Source organism: Stylophora pistillata, chromosome 8 (genome assembly GCF_964205215.1).
Source record: "Stylophora pistillata chromosome 8, jaStyPist1.2, whole genome shotgun sequence".
NCBI lineage: Eukaryota > Metazoa > Cnidaria > Anthozoa > Scleractinia > Pocilloporidae > Stylophora > Stylophora pistillata.
This window is the reverse complement of record NC_142526.1, coordinates 12,310,382-12,325,239: the sequence shown is the minus strand read 5'-3', so window position 1 is coordinate 12,325,239 and position 14,858 is coordinate 12,310,382. Positions and strand designations below refer to the sequence as shown.

Genomic DNA, 14,858 nt, shown 5'->3' with positions numbered 1-14,858 from the left:
AGGATCCATCTGAAATTAACGACGATGAATGGCCAGAAGAGGCCGCTGAAGGTGAACATGGTAGGTACTTTTCCTTTCATTTTACTATATTTATCACGAAACTAAATTTAATTGATCGCATGCTTAATTTTTTGACAGCGATCCGTCGAGGTTACGAGTGCGAACGAAATCCTGGCGATCAGGTAAGCCAAAGGCTGGCCATTGAACGTATTTCAAGAGGCTGTCGATCTCAATTCAAGTGCACTGTACTAGTTTCTGAAATGGAAAACAAAGATAAGCTGTAAAATTTATCACTTAAGTATGCGAAATTAGTTGTAACTTAACTCGAACCATTGTTGATCGCTTTGATCGTTCTCTGCGAGCAAAGACGTCAAGGAACAACTTAATGAGAAAACGATAGAGAATCACAATTGATGATGGACCATCCAGGAAGGGTTCCCAAGCGAAGTGTTCTAGCGAGAAGCTGCACTAGCTCATTCTTTCTCCACTCTCGGGAATATCGATGTGCCATTTTGACAAGTTTTGTTTTTCGAATGTTACATCATTACCATATTACAGGAAATATTTACTTTTCGTGGCTACACACAGATAAAGGAAGATGCGTACAATATATGAGATACAGAAGTATATGCATTTATCGACAATTATCCTCGAAGAAAGTCTAAGTGCTTGACATTGTGAAAAGAAAATTTTTCCAAAAGTTCTAATCAATAACACAACAGACAGGCTTGGTTTTGGGACCAGACAGTTTATAAGATGTATCTATCTTATGTGCATAAAACACAACACTATCACATCACACAGTACCGTAATCAGGAATCAATGACAAACACTAATAAGCAATTGAAGCAATCAAAACTTTCCATGGTGTGGGTGGGAGGGAAACTAGCTAGAATAAACTTCTTGCTTGATTGTTGATAAGACATGCTGTCACATTAATTGAGATGTCATCTATCTCTCTGTTGAATTGATCATAAGAAAGGAGCAATCAAAATGCATTTACTTTTCCACTAATTAAAAACCAGGGTCCAGTTTTTCGAAGGCGGTTCTGTCCTGGTTTACCGGTTCACAAGGGAATTACCATTGTTCTTTCTTTGTTTAGGAGTCATTGGTTAGCTGTTGTGTATTGTTCGGTCTTTTGTATCGGCTCTTGTGAACTGGTACACGAGGACAGAACCTCGAAGGCTGATTGGCACCAACCCAAGGGTTAAATTTTAATCCAGGTTTCTTTATTTCTCGGTTCAAAAGCGTTTTTGGGAAAATTTTCTCAACTCTGTTTAGAACATACATCCATCAATTGTAGACAAAGGAATTTCAACTGAATTTACTTTTAACGCTTTTAGATATGAAATCAAATTCAGCACTAAACTCGAGTTTCCTTGATCCAGCTTAAGGAACAGCTTGGCCTAGTGTTAAAAATCAGAGTTAAAAAATCAGGGAAGCAAATGAGTTGCGGAAAGGCAGATCAGTTAAGAAATTACCATTGATATTGATTACTAATTAAGCCTGGTTCGGATTTGCACACTGCAAATACAAACTAAAGGAAAATGTAAAGTTCATACTTCCAATCCAAATGTAAGGAAAATGATTTGTACAAAACCACGGTGTCAGTATTTTGCAGGATGGCTGATGATGATAAAGCTTTGGTCACAGAATTCGATGGAATTACTCTTTGTTTTGGTTTTCGTCTATACAGAGCTCTGAGGAGACTGAAAAACATTTGACCAATTTTCTGAGAAGGGTAACAATTGTGTTGACATTGGTAATATACAAATTGTTCCGTAGACATACTTCTCTGACCACAACTTTGCAAGCAAGAGTTTTTAAATATCTTCTTATAATCCTGAACAACTTTTGTCGTAAAGTACAGGAAATTTCCTTGAGTTTTTCACAAGATTTCTTCATAAATAGCATAAGATGTCAGCAATATCTTGCTTTGAATTGTACCATGGTTGCATTACACTACTGAAACCTGTGTGTTCTGCTTGCATTTGTGTTAAGGTAGTTCACACATATGTTTCCCAGCATTTTCATTTGCATTTGCATCTCATGTGTGAACTGGGCACAAAGAGCCAAAACTGTGGGTGGGAGACTGTCTAACTTTACTGATGTAGGTCTTGATCCTATAGCTAAGATTTTTCCATTGTTCTTCAAGGTTACTGTGAAAAAAAATCTGGTCAAAATTTTGTTTTTGTGCTCTTTATTTAGAATTAAATATACAACACCTTAAAATGGTGACAAAAACTTGTCTATTTTTGCTGTGTGGAAAACTCTTGGCTAGAAATCAGTCAAATTTCTACTGATTTTATTTTTGATGTAATTGAAATTTGTGTAAAATAATATTCAATTTTGTAAGAAAAATTTTGTGCAAAAACATGCAAATTATGACAATGAGCTCAAAGCATGCTTTTTAAGTTATTCTGATGTAGTTATGAGATTGATAGACAAAAACAACTGGAGGTTCCATAAGCCCTTGCTGTGGTAGAGTTACAGAGATGATGAATTTGAAGTTTGGACACACAGTTTACCAAAACTAATTAGTAATACAGATAACCATCTTTATTTGCACTTTTCTAGTTGTCACCCTTCACTTTGTGATTGCCTTTTAAACTCGGATTAAACGTAATCTTTTTACTGATGTGTTTAGTTTAGAATACATAGGGTTACTTATTCATAAGGTTACCATACTGATTCAGTAGATAAACAAATTTGATAAAGCCCATAATGGAGAGAGATCTGAACTTTTAAAGTGAAGTGTCAAGGCTGACAAAAGAGCCCCTAAGAATATATATATATATATAGGAGTGTAGACGATGTAGGCTAATCAACAATGATTCCACCAGGAAAAGGATCCAAAGGATACAGGATGCCTCCTTCTAGGTAGAATAAACAGAGGAAACAGCTAACTTTTCTCTTGTGGCCTTTAATAAGTGAACGTTTCTCCCATTTGGGCTTCCTCAGCACTAAATATTTGAATTGTTAATTATCGAACAGTTATGTAACTCTAATGCAAGTAATAATAGCATGGACGATCAGCATGAGGATCAGCAATACAGGATTCCAATATCTTACTATGTGTGCTGAGATTAGAAATAGGCCTGCAGCTCAGTACCTAATATGTCTGACTCATCATCACATTTAAATACTGGGGTCAAGCATGGGGTCTTCCATGTGCTAAAAATAGATGTCAAATGTCATTTCCTTAATTATTGTACTGGAATAAGCATATATGCCAACTCTCCCAAATTATCTGGGAGTCTTCTGGATACAGTCGCTAATCTCCCGCTTTCCTGTACAGGTGACCAAAACTCCCAGATAAAAGGAGGTTTGGATCAGTTGCACACAAAAAACTAAGAGTTAAGCTTGATTTGTTCCCATTAATTCCAAAATCATCTGACTTCTTATGCTTGTAGTACAGTTTCGGGCTTCATTTTTTGGCGTGATGCACGTTTTTCATTGCATTTTACAAAAAGAAGAGAGTTTCTTCTTTGTTACCCCTAGAGAAGCTAGAGTCTGATTGGATGAGTATTCAACCTGGGTTGAAGTCCCTCACCGATGGATCCATGTTTTTCCACGAAATTGTTTGGCCCGCTCACTGATATTTTAAGGTCCACAGGTGATGGGGAGGGGGGCTGGTGGGTAGGAGGTCCAAAGAAATTTTCTAAGGGGGGGCTCACATGAGTGAATTTGGTCTTGGCCATGCTAGTCGAAAAAAAAAAAATCTCTAGATTTGAGATCTCCAGAGGTTGGCATCTCTGAATAAGTCATAGAGGGGCTGTCAATTAATGCTGGCTTGGCAAGCTTTGTTAGTTGCGGTGGAAAGTTGTCAATACCAGGTGATTTATTACTTTTAATTAGTTATTTCTTTAACTTGTCTAATTTAGTGTATATCTCTTTCAATGAAAGAATGAAAGACATAATTATCTGCATTATAGGACTGATTATGCCGTTATTGGACTTGTCGTTCCCTTATTGGACTTGTCGTTCCCTTATTGGACTTGTCGTTCCCTTAATATCGTTTGCCGGTTGCTCTCCAATGTTGGCAGAGAATGTGTTCAAGCCTTCTCCTGGTTGTTAACTAACATGCTTTCGTGAGACTGCTTTAAAAGGCCTATAGTTGAATTCTTGATGTTGTCTGCCCTAGTGGCAGTGTTAAGGATATTCCAGTAATCCTGGGTGATTTTTTAACTTCTTTGATCTTGTTTTGAAATACTTTTGTTCGCTCATCTGATGTCGAAGTAATACTGTTCCTGAAGACTTTATATTTGTCCCAAGCATGTTGCTCTTTAGTTGAAATAGCTTTTTAAAAATGGTTTAAAACATTTGTTCATTTTCAATTATGTATTACTGTTGAACCATGGTTGTGAGTCACTGCAAACTTTAAAGGCGCTTGGTTTTGCATAATCATCACAGACATTGGTAAATAACTTTTCCCATGCCCAAAGAATGTCATCTGTTTAATCAAAAACATAACTTAAATGAAAAGGTGCTGTTCAAAGATCCACGTTCATTTTCTTGAAGTTCCTTGTATTGATAAACTAAGGAGGTGGTCAATTACAACCCTGTCCTCCTTGCCATTCAAATGGTTATTGAAAAGCACATGCACCTTTTATGTTCGTTTGAGCTCTGATGAATTTTCCCACCTTTATCGATTTTTTCCTTCATATGGTAGAAACAAAAACCTCAAAGACATTTTAGCACCCTCACAATTTTTATGTGAAGGGAGATTGTGATTGAAATGGAATGTTGTTTTGAGTGCTCTAAGAGTTGTGATTTATATAATAACTTTTTTCATCCAAGACTCTAGATTTAAGAGCTTTGCCAGAGGCAGTATGTAGTAAAGACAATGATGACAAGGAAAGTTCTACGCTGTATGTTGCCCAGTCAGGGAGAGATCAATTTGAACAAACTAAACAAAGGCGTCAAGATGACAAACATCTGCTCTCTTTGGAAGTCACCAGGAAATTGTCCCAAAAGCCAGGTAAGCCTAGCATTGCCATAAAAATGTTCATTTTTTAATTGAAAGGTAAAAATCTGTTTTTTCTTTTTTTTTTTTTTTTTTTTAATTTATGATTTTTTAAGACCTGAAAAAAAAAAAAAGGTTTACTTCATTAAAATGTCCTTTTCCAAAATGTATCAAATGCAATATGTTCTTTTTCCCTTTCCTTTCTTGGGAGGATTTGAAATGTACAGCACAATGGGTTATTTACCAAGTTTGTTTGGTCTAGATGGCTGGTTATTGACCAAGTTTGTTTCTTGCATTTTGTTCACAAAGATGAAGTTGAGGTCCATGAAAAAAGCAAAATCAAGGAAAAACTATGGCTAATTTGTGGCTACTGCCTTTTTTACGAGGTAAAGCCACATATGTCTTTCAGATGGGTACGTGAGTGAGTGAGCATAACAATGGAATTCCCATCTTGACACAATTTTGACCCAATGTAGCCCGCTGCTACTTATTGTTGTTTTAAAGTATGCCACTGCAGTCGTTCAACATTTACACTTGAAACACAGTTGAGTTTTCTCCTGTTGTGATTTCTGGCTTGTAGCCATTAGCTACCACATTAAGTTTTCAGTTCTAGCTGTGACTCCACAAAAGATAGCAGAAGATGATAGATATCTCGATCAATTCAGGATCATGTGCTATTAGCAAAAAGTTTTCCTTGAAGAAATATCTTAATAGGTGTGATTGATGCATCATAAAGCTTAAAGGAAATTTTTTTCTTCACAAAGAGAGCATTTTACCATTTAACCAGAAAATTTTGTAGATCCGAAGATGTGATATTTTCACTTCTTGCAGTGGCACTACAAAGGACGTTTAAAATCTCAAAATGATTCCACAATGGCATCCACTCACACATAATTTAAATTAAAACTTTTCCTAATAGAAATATGACTTAGCAGATGTGATCTGCACATCGTGGAAGCTTTGAGGAAAGCTTTTTTTTTCATTAAAAAGAGAGCATGACTGACTGTGTGAATCGGAGACACTCAGTGTGGGGACCTTGCTGCACTCAGTCCTTACACCATGACCTCCCACCAAATATTTTCCCATCTGGTCCTACTACTCAGTCAATGGGTACAAATTATTACTTATGAAATATTTTAGTCCCAAGCAATTGGTGATGTGTTATGTGAACTAATGTGCCTCCGCAAAAGCAAAAAATATGACCTAGGAATTTAGTGTTGATTCTAACTTGGAAATGAAAATAAATTGAAAATTGATCTTGTAAATGAATTTCTATTTATCAGCCATCTGAACAAAATAAAGACGCTAATTATATGTGCTTTCCGACTCATTCTTTGTTGGGTTCTGTCTTTGGGGGAAGGTTAAGTAGCTTAGAGTCCTCATACAAGCTTTTATATATCCCTGGCTTAAATATTAAACTTAGCTTGCATACTACAGCTGTAAGTGCTGGGTAAATATTTGTTTGAGATCAAGGCACAGGAATTGAATAAATGTCTTAAATATTTTTTACAAGGGGGATTACCACTACACATATGTCTGACCTTTTTTAATCCTCTAAAAATATGCATTTCTGTGAATTAACTCAAGAACTGTGGATACTTAAAGTATTTCTAGAATTTTTTTTTGTATTTACTTGATGAATAACCGGTAAGGAAATAAAGAATTTAACTGTACTGGCAATCATAATGATAACTGAAGGGGTACATGGAAAAAGATCCAGCCCTTCAGGACACCTTATAGACAATTGAGTTCTAGTTTCAAATGTTCTCATTCCTTTTTGATACTCAGGGAGTAGGTGTTATTTTATTAGATGTCACCTAACTATATTTTATGCACCTTTCCTTCATTAGGTTTGTGGTTTGCTTGCATGTCTCTAAGTATTTCAAGCATTCATCGTTAGTTTTATGAGAGAAACAGTAATTTTTATTTGTTTGTATTATGAAATTTGGTGCATATGTTGACTGTTTGCCACTTTTTTGACCAACCAGCATAGTTAATAACACTGGGAAAGGGGATTGTAAGCTTGTGGTAAAATTGTAAGGATCTTATTTTGCAGAGTGCACAGATTTCAGTGATGTATATTTCAAAATTGCAGGGGAAAGGGAGCATACTGCAGCAAGACCAAAAGACACTCAGGATATAGATCCATACAGTAGGCATACGATAAAAAAGATTGAGTCCAGTAGAGCTGAACCATTTTTAGTGAAGTCGCAAACTGGTCAAAGTGAACATGGCTCACTGCGTTTCACAATTGATCCACCAACTCAGAAGTACAGATCTGAGAGAGATGGTTCAAGGGATAAACAGTCTTCTTCCAGTAGTAGGCGTGTGACTGAACCTGAGGGTGGTGAAATTGACACCCCTGTTAAGAGCACTATCCAAATGCCAGGTAAACTTAGCTTGGTCAAGAAACAATCTGTGTAGACACTTTTGAATCAAAATGCACCTACTCTTAAATGATAGGAATCAGTTTTTAAAAAAGTGTGGTTATACTGTTTTTATCATTTTTGTGAAAGTTGTTCAGAGTAAAAGGAAACATGCCTGTTCGATGTTTGCTGAATAATTCAAATCTCCTTTTTCAAAATGACTTTTAAATGTGGCATGTTAATTGATAGTGCTCATTATGCAATCACTTCTGGGAGTTTAAGGTTACTTCCCACCTTCAAGGGTGTCCTCGACAAAAATTTGTACGTGCACTAGTTTCAAGAAAATCTTAACAAAATAAACATCAGAAGAAAGCTTAATAGATGTAGTTTAAGATAAAAATACAATTAATGCGTTTTTTCCATTTAAGAAGTGCCAGGAGTCGGTAAGGCGTGAAACGACTGAGCGTCTTTCTGTAGAATTTATCGGGCGTCCCGCAGCACAACCAATAATAATTGTCTTATTCACAAGGCATCAATCAACAGAAGTGTCGCCGGCTTTTTCGATATTCTGATTCGTTGTCTAGATATCTACATCTAAAGTCAGGGTAGCGTAAAATGTGCGAAACGTGTTGTGTAAATGGACGCTACATAAAAAATATTTCAAATATCAAAATTTTCAGACACTCTCTTGTCATGGATTGTTTTGGCGAAATTTCACGAAAATCAGCCTGATCTACGTACCCAATAAATTTGTTCAAAGTAGATGTATACTTTTCAAAATCAAATGCGAGATTTTAGCTCCTAAAGGTTTGTAAACAACTAGCACCGCACCAGGGGATTATCTCGCCTCCTGAAACCACAAACCAATGGGAGAAAGGGGCCTCCTGGCATCAACGACGATGGATCAAGATTTCCCCGGGAAAAGTAACCCATTGCAGACGCGTTTTTATATCTTGATCGCTTAGTGGAGCAATGAGGAGGACAACAAAAGAATAGGCAAATTAACATCTTCGGTAAATTTGGAAAAACCGGAAAATGTGCCGAGAAGCAAGACAGCGAATGGACACACAGCTTTTAAAATTATGATTTGAGGCGAATGTAAATGTTTTGTATCAAAGCTTGGTACTTGCATAAATGAAAGGAAACCTTGTTTTTAACTTTTAGTAAGATAAATTTTGTTTTGACTGTGACTTCTTTGTTCGGAGTGATCTTTTAATTTTTATTTGAAAATACGTTTTTCTAAATAATTGGGACGCTTCTAAAGATTTTTAAATTTTTTTTGGGGGGGGGGGGGGAAACATTAGTGAAAAGGTTTGACTTCAATTGAGTCAAATGAAAGGAAAATTGTTTTTTCGGCATCAGAAGGTGGAGGGTAACCTTAAAGGGCTAAAATGTCTTGTCTTTCCCTTGTGACCTCAGGTAAAGGTAATGTTTTATTAGAAGTCACTAAGGACTGTATTTCATGCACTTCCTTTTATTACGTATATCGTGATTTAGTTGTGTAAAAGGGGAAATTCACTGTGTGTTAGTAGTTTTCATTTCTTCAGACCAACCAACGTAGTTTTAAGTTTTTAATGTGAAAGAGGAATGCAAGCTTGTGGTAAGATTGTGGCATATATTCCAAAATTGCAGGCAACTTCGTGCAAACTGGTGCAAGACCGAAAGAAAAGATAGATGGGAGAGATGGTTCAGGCAATAAAGTGTCAGCTTCCAGTACTGGGCTTGTTACCGAGCCTTTGCTTAACTTTGCTAAAGGCAGTGAAATGGACCATCATGTTCCTAGCACTATCCAAATGCCATGTAAGCTCAGCTTGGTCAAGAAACAATCTGTATACACACTTTTATTAATTAGTAAGTTGTCTGCATGCATCGGAATATCTCGGGTGTTCATCAATAGTTTGTGAGTGAATAAGTAATTCTTGTTTATATGGAATGTGAGATTCAGTGTTTGTCTTTGTTAAAATTTACCTTGTAACCCACCTTGGCCATACGATGAGTCAGAGCAGGGTAAATTAAGCCATATGAAGTTGATGATTTCCAAATACCTTCAGGACACCTTATAGACAATTGAATTCTAGTTTCAAATGTTCTCATTCCTTTTTGATACTCAGGGAGTAGGTGTTATTTTATTAGATGTCACCTAACTATATTTTATGCACCGTTCCTTCATTAGGTTTGTGGTTTGCTTGCATGTCTCTAAGTATTTCAAGCATTCATCGTTAGTTTTATGAGAGAAACAGTAATTTTTATTTGTTTGTATTATGAAATTTGGTGCATATGTTGACTGTTAGCCACTTTTTTGACCAACCAGCATAGTTAATAACACTGGGAAAGGGGATTGTAAGCTTGTGGTAAAATTGTAAGGATCTTATTTTGCAGAGTGCACAAATTTCAGTGATGTATATTTCAAAATTGCAGGGGAAAGGGAGCATACTGCAGCAAGACCAAAAGACACTCAGGATATAGATCCATACAGTAGGCATATGATAAAAAAGATTGAGTCCAGTAGAGCTGAGCAATTTTTAGTGAAGTCGCAAACTGGTCAAAGTGAACATGGCTCACTGCGTTTCACAATTAATCCACCAACTCAGAAGTACAGATCTGAGAGAGTTGGTTCAAGGGATCAACAGTCTTCTTCCAGTAGTAGGCGTGTGACTGAACCTGAGGGTGGTGAAATTGACACCCCTGTTAAGAGCACTATCCAAATGCCAGGTAAACTTAGCTTGGTCAAGAAACAATCTGTGTAGACACTTTTGAATCAAAATGCACCTACTCTTAAATGATAGGAATCAGTTTTTAAAAAAGTGTGGTTATACTGTTTTTATCATTTTTGTGAAAGTTGTTCAGAGTAAAAGGAAACATGCCTGTTCGATGTTTGCTGAATAATTCAAATCTCCTTTTTCAAAAAGACTTTTAAATGTGGCATGTTAATTGATAGTGCTCATTATGCAATCACTTCTGGGAGTTTAAGGTTACTTCCCACCTTCAAGGGTGTCCTCGACAAAAATTTGCACGTGCACTAGTTTCAAGAAAATCTTAACAAACTAAACATCAGAAGAAAGCTTAATAGATGTAGTTTAAGATAAAAATACAATTATTGCGTTTTTTCCATTTAAGAAGTGCCAGGAGTCGGTAAGGCGTGAAACGACTGAGCGTCTTTCTGTAGAATTTATCGGGCGTCCCGCAGCACAACCAATATGTCTTATTCACAAGGCATCAATCAACAGAAGTGTCGCCGGCTTTTTCGATATTCTGATTCGTTGTCTAGATATCTACATCTAAAGTCAGGGTAGCGTAAAATGTGCGAAACATGTTGCGTAAATGGACGCTACATAAAAAATATTTCAAATATCAAAATTTTCAGACACTCTCTTGTCATGGATTGTTTTGGCGAAATTTCACGAAAATCAGCCTGATCTACGTACCCAATAAATTTGTTCAAAGTAGATGTATACTTTTCAAAATCAAATGCGAGATTTTAGCTCCTAAAGGTTTGTGGACAACTAGCACCGCACCAGGGGATTATCTCGCCTCCTGAAACCACAAACCAATGGGAGAAAGGGGCCTCCTGGCATCAACGACGATGGATCAAGATTTCCCCGGGAAAAGTAACCCATTGCAGACGCGTTTTTATATCTTGATCGCTTAGTGGAGCAATGAGGAGGACAACAAAAGAATAGGCAAATTAACATCTTCGGTAAATTTGGAAAAACCGGAAAATGTGCCGAGAAGCAAGACAGCGAATGGACACACAGCTTTTAAAATTATGATTTGAGGCGAATGTAAATGTTTTGTATCAAAGCTTGGTACTTGCATAAATGAAAGGAGACCTTGTTTTTAACTTTTAGTGAGATAAATTTTGTTTTGACTGTGACTTCTTTGTTCGGAGTGATCTGTTAATTTTTATTTGAAAATACGTTTTTCTAAATAATTGGGACGCTTCTAAAGATTTTTAAATTTTTTTTGGGGGGGGGGGGGAAACATTAGTGAAAAGGTTTGACTTCAATTGAGTCAAATGAAAGGAAAATTGTTTTTTCGGCATCAGAAGGTGGAGGGTAACCTTAAAGGGCTAAAATGTCTTGTCTTTCCCTTGTGACCTCAGGTAAAGGTAATGTTTTATTAGAAGTCACTAAGGACTGTATTTCATGCACTTCCTTTTATTACGTATATCGTGATTTAGTTGTGTAAAAGGGGAAATTCACTGTGTGTTAGTAGTTTTCATTTCTTCAGACCAACTAACGTAGTTTTAAGTTTTTAATGTGAAAGAGGAATGCAAGCTTGTGGTAAGATTGTGGCATATATTCCAAAATTGCAGGCAACTTCGTGCAAACTGGTGCAAGACCGAAAGAAAAGATAGATGGGAGAGATGGTTCAGGCAATCAAGTGTCAGCTTCCAGTACTGGGCTTGTTACCGAGCCTTTGCTTAACTTTGCTGAAGGCAGTGAAATGGACCATCATGTTCCTAGCACTATCCAAATGCCATGTAAGCTCAGCTTGGTCAAGAAACAATCTGTATACACACTTTTATTAATTAGTAAGTTGTCTGCATGCATCGGAATATCTCGGGTGTTCATCAATAGTTTGTGAGTGAATAAGTAATTCTTGTTTATATGGAATGTGAGATTCAGTGTTTGTCTTTGTTAAAATTTACCTTGTAACCCACCTTGGCCATACGATGAGTCAGAGCAGGGTAAAAAGCCATATGAAGTTGATGATTTCCAAATACTACCTGCCTCCACTTAGGAGGGTACATTTTGATATTCATTTTTACTATTACCAGCACGGGAAGAATCACAGCCCCCAATGGCTCGACTGCCCCTCGCTACACCAGGAATTTACCGCTGGTTTTTGGCCCGACACTCAACAGACCAGTCTCTCTGTACTGGTTCAGCTGTGAGCAACATTGCGGCCCCAGGCAATGATCCTAGAAGAAGAAGAGCTCTATTGCCTCCCAGTGACAACATTACAGATACAAGGTCTCAGACGGGGCAAGTGGTGGAAAGTCGAAACCTAGTTCTTGACGGTCACCAGTGTCCTATGCATAGAAAGGTTCCTGCAGAGCACGATGACACAGGTACAGCTGTGTGCAACGCTGCTACCCCAGTCAACGTACCTGGAAGAAGACACGCGGTATTGCCTATCAATGGCAACACTTCAGATACAAGGTCTCAAATGGGGCAAGTGGTGGACGATGGTCAGAACCTAGTTCTTGAAGGTCACCAGTTTCCTATGCATAGAAATGTGCCAACAGAGCACGATGACCTAGGTGAGCATTTCACTGAGAGAGAGTTTACATAGTGCCATTAAAAAAAGCTGTGGAAAATCTTGAAAGTTTGGCCTTTTATGTATTTATTTGTTTTTTAAGTTTATAGAATTTTGCATGGCAAAAAAATTTATATAAACAGTAACCTCTACTTGTTGCAAGTAGAGGTTATTGTTAGACTTCTCAGATATCCCCCAGTTTTAGCTGCGGTATATATAAGATCACATGGAGTGTTTAGACTTATCACGCACAAGCAAAATTTTTTCATGGATCATGATTTCACTTTATCTTTAATTTTCTTTCATAATAATCAGAAATGTAATCTGTTTTGTGCCAGCGGACACAGAAAACACAGTTTTGGCTTGTGCTTTGTATAATGTGTTCATAAGAAAGGAGTTGTTTATGAGTGGTTGATTTCCTTTAAAATCATTTTTGTTTTTCTTATTAACACAGGGGACCTGGAACTCGTCGTAGATGAACCAGCATGTTAAACCAGGCTTAGCTGACAGAGTTTTGATGGATTGAATTGGTTATAAATTTATATATTAGAAGTGGGTATAGAAATTTTGTTTAGATTTGTGAAGTTAAAAAAAAGCGTATTTATCCGTACTACATTAATTTATAATTAAATTAATTATTTAAAAATATTTAAAAATACTTAAATTAAGCATTACATATTGAATTATTAAAACCTAGGTGTAAGTTATTTCAGTCCAAACTATAAGAAGTTAAGTACTCGTTCTTATCCGTACCAAAGTTATCTATTAAGTTATAGAAAGTTGTCATTTATATATAAGTGGAGCAAAGGTATTAAGAGGCATTTTAGAGTAACAAAATTGATACAAATTATACGTATGTTATTCACCACAAGGAGTTCCTTGTTGGGAAAAACTGTGCCCGAGGTCTTTCCCATAATATTTTTTTAACATTTAACCCTTTTCCAGCCGGAAAAAAACCTTATAATTTGGCTATACAAAACTTAAGCTTACTTTGTAGGTTCAGACTTTGGGGTCACGTGACCTAGATCACCCGCTCGTGTTTGGATGCGTTCAAATCGATTCGTTTTCTCGCGTTTATAAGTATTTTTCGAGCCATTTTCCCTCTACAGAAGCCCTCAGGACAGCATCATTAAGCTGGAATGTGGGTAGAGGCAAGCCTCTGAAAGAAAACAGAGGTGAGAGGTGGTTTCATGTAGACTGGACCGCCAAAATGCTTTCATGCAAGCTTGTCGAGTTCACAAGTGAAGTCGTGTCTCTGGCCCATCTGTGGAGGGCTACCAGGACCTACCAAGGCTTTTTGGGCCAGTTTTGAGTGGCATGGCAAAAGTCTCGATCGCTGTGATATTTTGCTGGTAGGACTGGGTGGCCCGACACGATTCTAATAATTTGTTAAAATTATTAGAATCAACATTCCAAATTCCAATTCGATCTGGAACAGTGGACAAGAATAGCCACCCAGTGGATGTCCATTGTTGAATCATTTATTTATTTATTTATTATAGTTTTTATAAACTTTGTAATTTTAGATTTTTAGCTCTTGATCTCTTTCCATAATTAATTAGTTTTTAATCTTTTTCAATAATTATTCGTAACATATTTTAAGAGGGCCACTGGTTTGTCAGTTTTATACTGTTATGTGTTTTACCCTCTTTAAATAAAGTTGATTATTATTATTATTATTATTATAAAAGTTTTTTTTTTCCAAGATCGCGTATCTTCTGATTCAGTAAGGAAAATTCCTTATCCTCCACGACCCAGCCCTTTTCTTCCTAACCTCTACCCAAGGCCTCTTTTCCACAGGCTTCTGTTGTTGCAACGTTTTGAGCATCCTCGTGTCAAACGCCAGGCATACCATTCAGCCACTGGGGCTTTTGCAAGACTGAGAAGTATGCGTCGCATTAAGTTAAATATGCTCTAGAAACCAGGAAGCGTTGTAAGATAGCGGGACTTAGTCCCAAAGCGCTCTCTGTCGCCTGATGTCCAGCCGGCGGTATCACCGAGGTTCACAGCTCGCAACTGGGAATAGTTTTGACCATGAGTCGAACTGGGGCGGCAGATGTAGTACGTTGTTGCGTGAAAATTATCTCTTAAAAATAATCTTATAATTACTGGTTCCATAATGTGCGATTTTATGCGATGAGGGGAGGCCGGAGGGGCTGGTAAAGAACTTTTGTGGGAAGTGAGGGAAAGTGAAACTGATGTTTAAGCTGGCTTCCACTCCAAATGGACATCTTCGGCAACATGCACGCTTGGCAAATGAGGGT

The 14,858-nt window shown here is 37.1% G+C and overlaps 1 protein-coding gene across 3 annotated transcripts; it reads left to right on the top strand.

The window, feature by feature from the left end:
* The first annotated feature begins 9 nt into the window (after positions 1 to 9).
* On the top strand, positions 10 to 14,273 carry LOC111319586 (uncharacterized). 3 transcript variants are annotated; one of them, XM_088731763.1, is made up of 8 exons: positions 10 to 60; positions 4,801 to 4,981; positions 7,062 to 7,355; positions 8,965 to 9,183; positions 9,751 to 10,044; positions 11,648 to 11,866; positions 12,113 to 12,598; positions 13,049 to 14,273. In XM_088731763.1, the coding sequence occupies exons 1-8, from the start codon at positions 25 to 27 to the stop codon at positions 13,084 to 13,086; spliced, it is 1,767 nt and encodes a 588-aa protein (XP_088587889.1). In that variant the 5' UTR covers positions 10 to 24; the 3' UTR covers positions 13,087 to 14,273. The 3 variants fall into 3 exon arrangements, with proteins under 3 accessions (XP_088587889.1, XP_088587888.1, XP_088587890.1); XM_088731762.1 differs by having other exon boundaries at positions 50 to 182; XM_088731764.1 differs by lacking the exon at positions 10 to 60 and adding an exon at positions 5,276 to 5,352 and having other exon boundaries at positions 228 to 4,981.
* Positions 14,274 to 14,858: the final 585 nt, after the last annotated feature.

Bases quoted from the DNA above. Each gene is read 5' to 3' on its own strand.
- LOC111319586 (XM_088731762.1), top strand. From the start codon at position 120: ATGCTTAATTTTTTGACAGCGATCCGTCGAGGTTACGAGTGCGAACGA. The intron at 10,045-11,647 runs GTAAACTTAGCT...CCAAAATTGCAG, and splicing joins GAGCACTATCCAAATGCCAG to GCAACTTCGTGCAAACTGGT. The intron at 11,867-12,112 runs GTAAGTTGTCTG...TACTATTACCAG, and splicing joins ATACACACTTTTATTAATTA to CACGGGAAGAATCACAGCCC.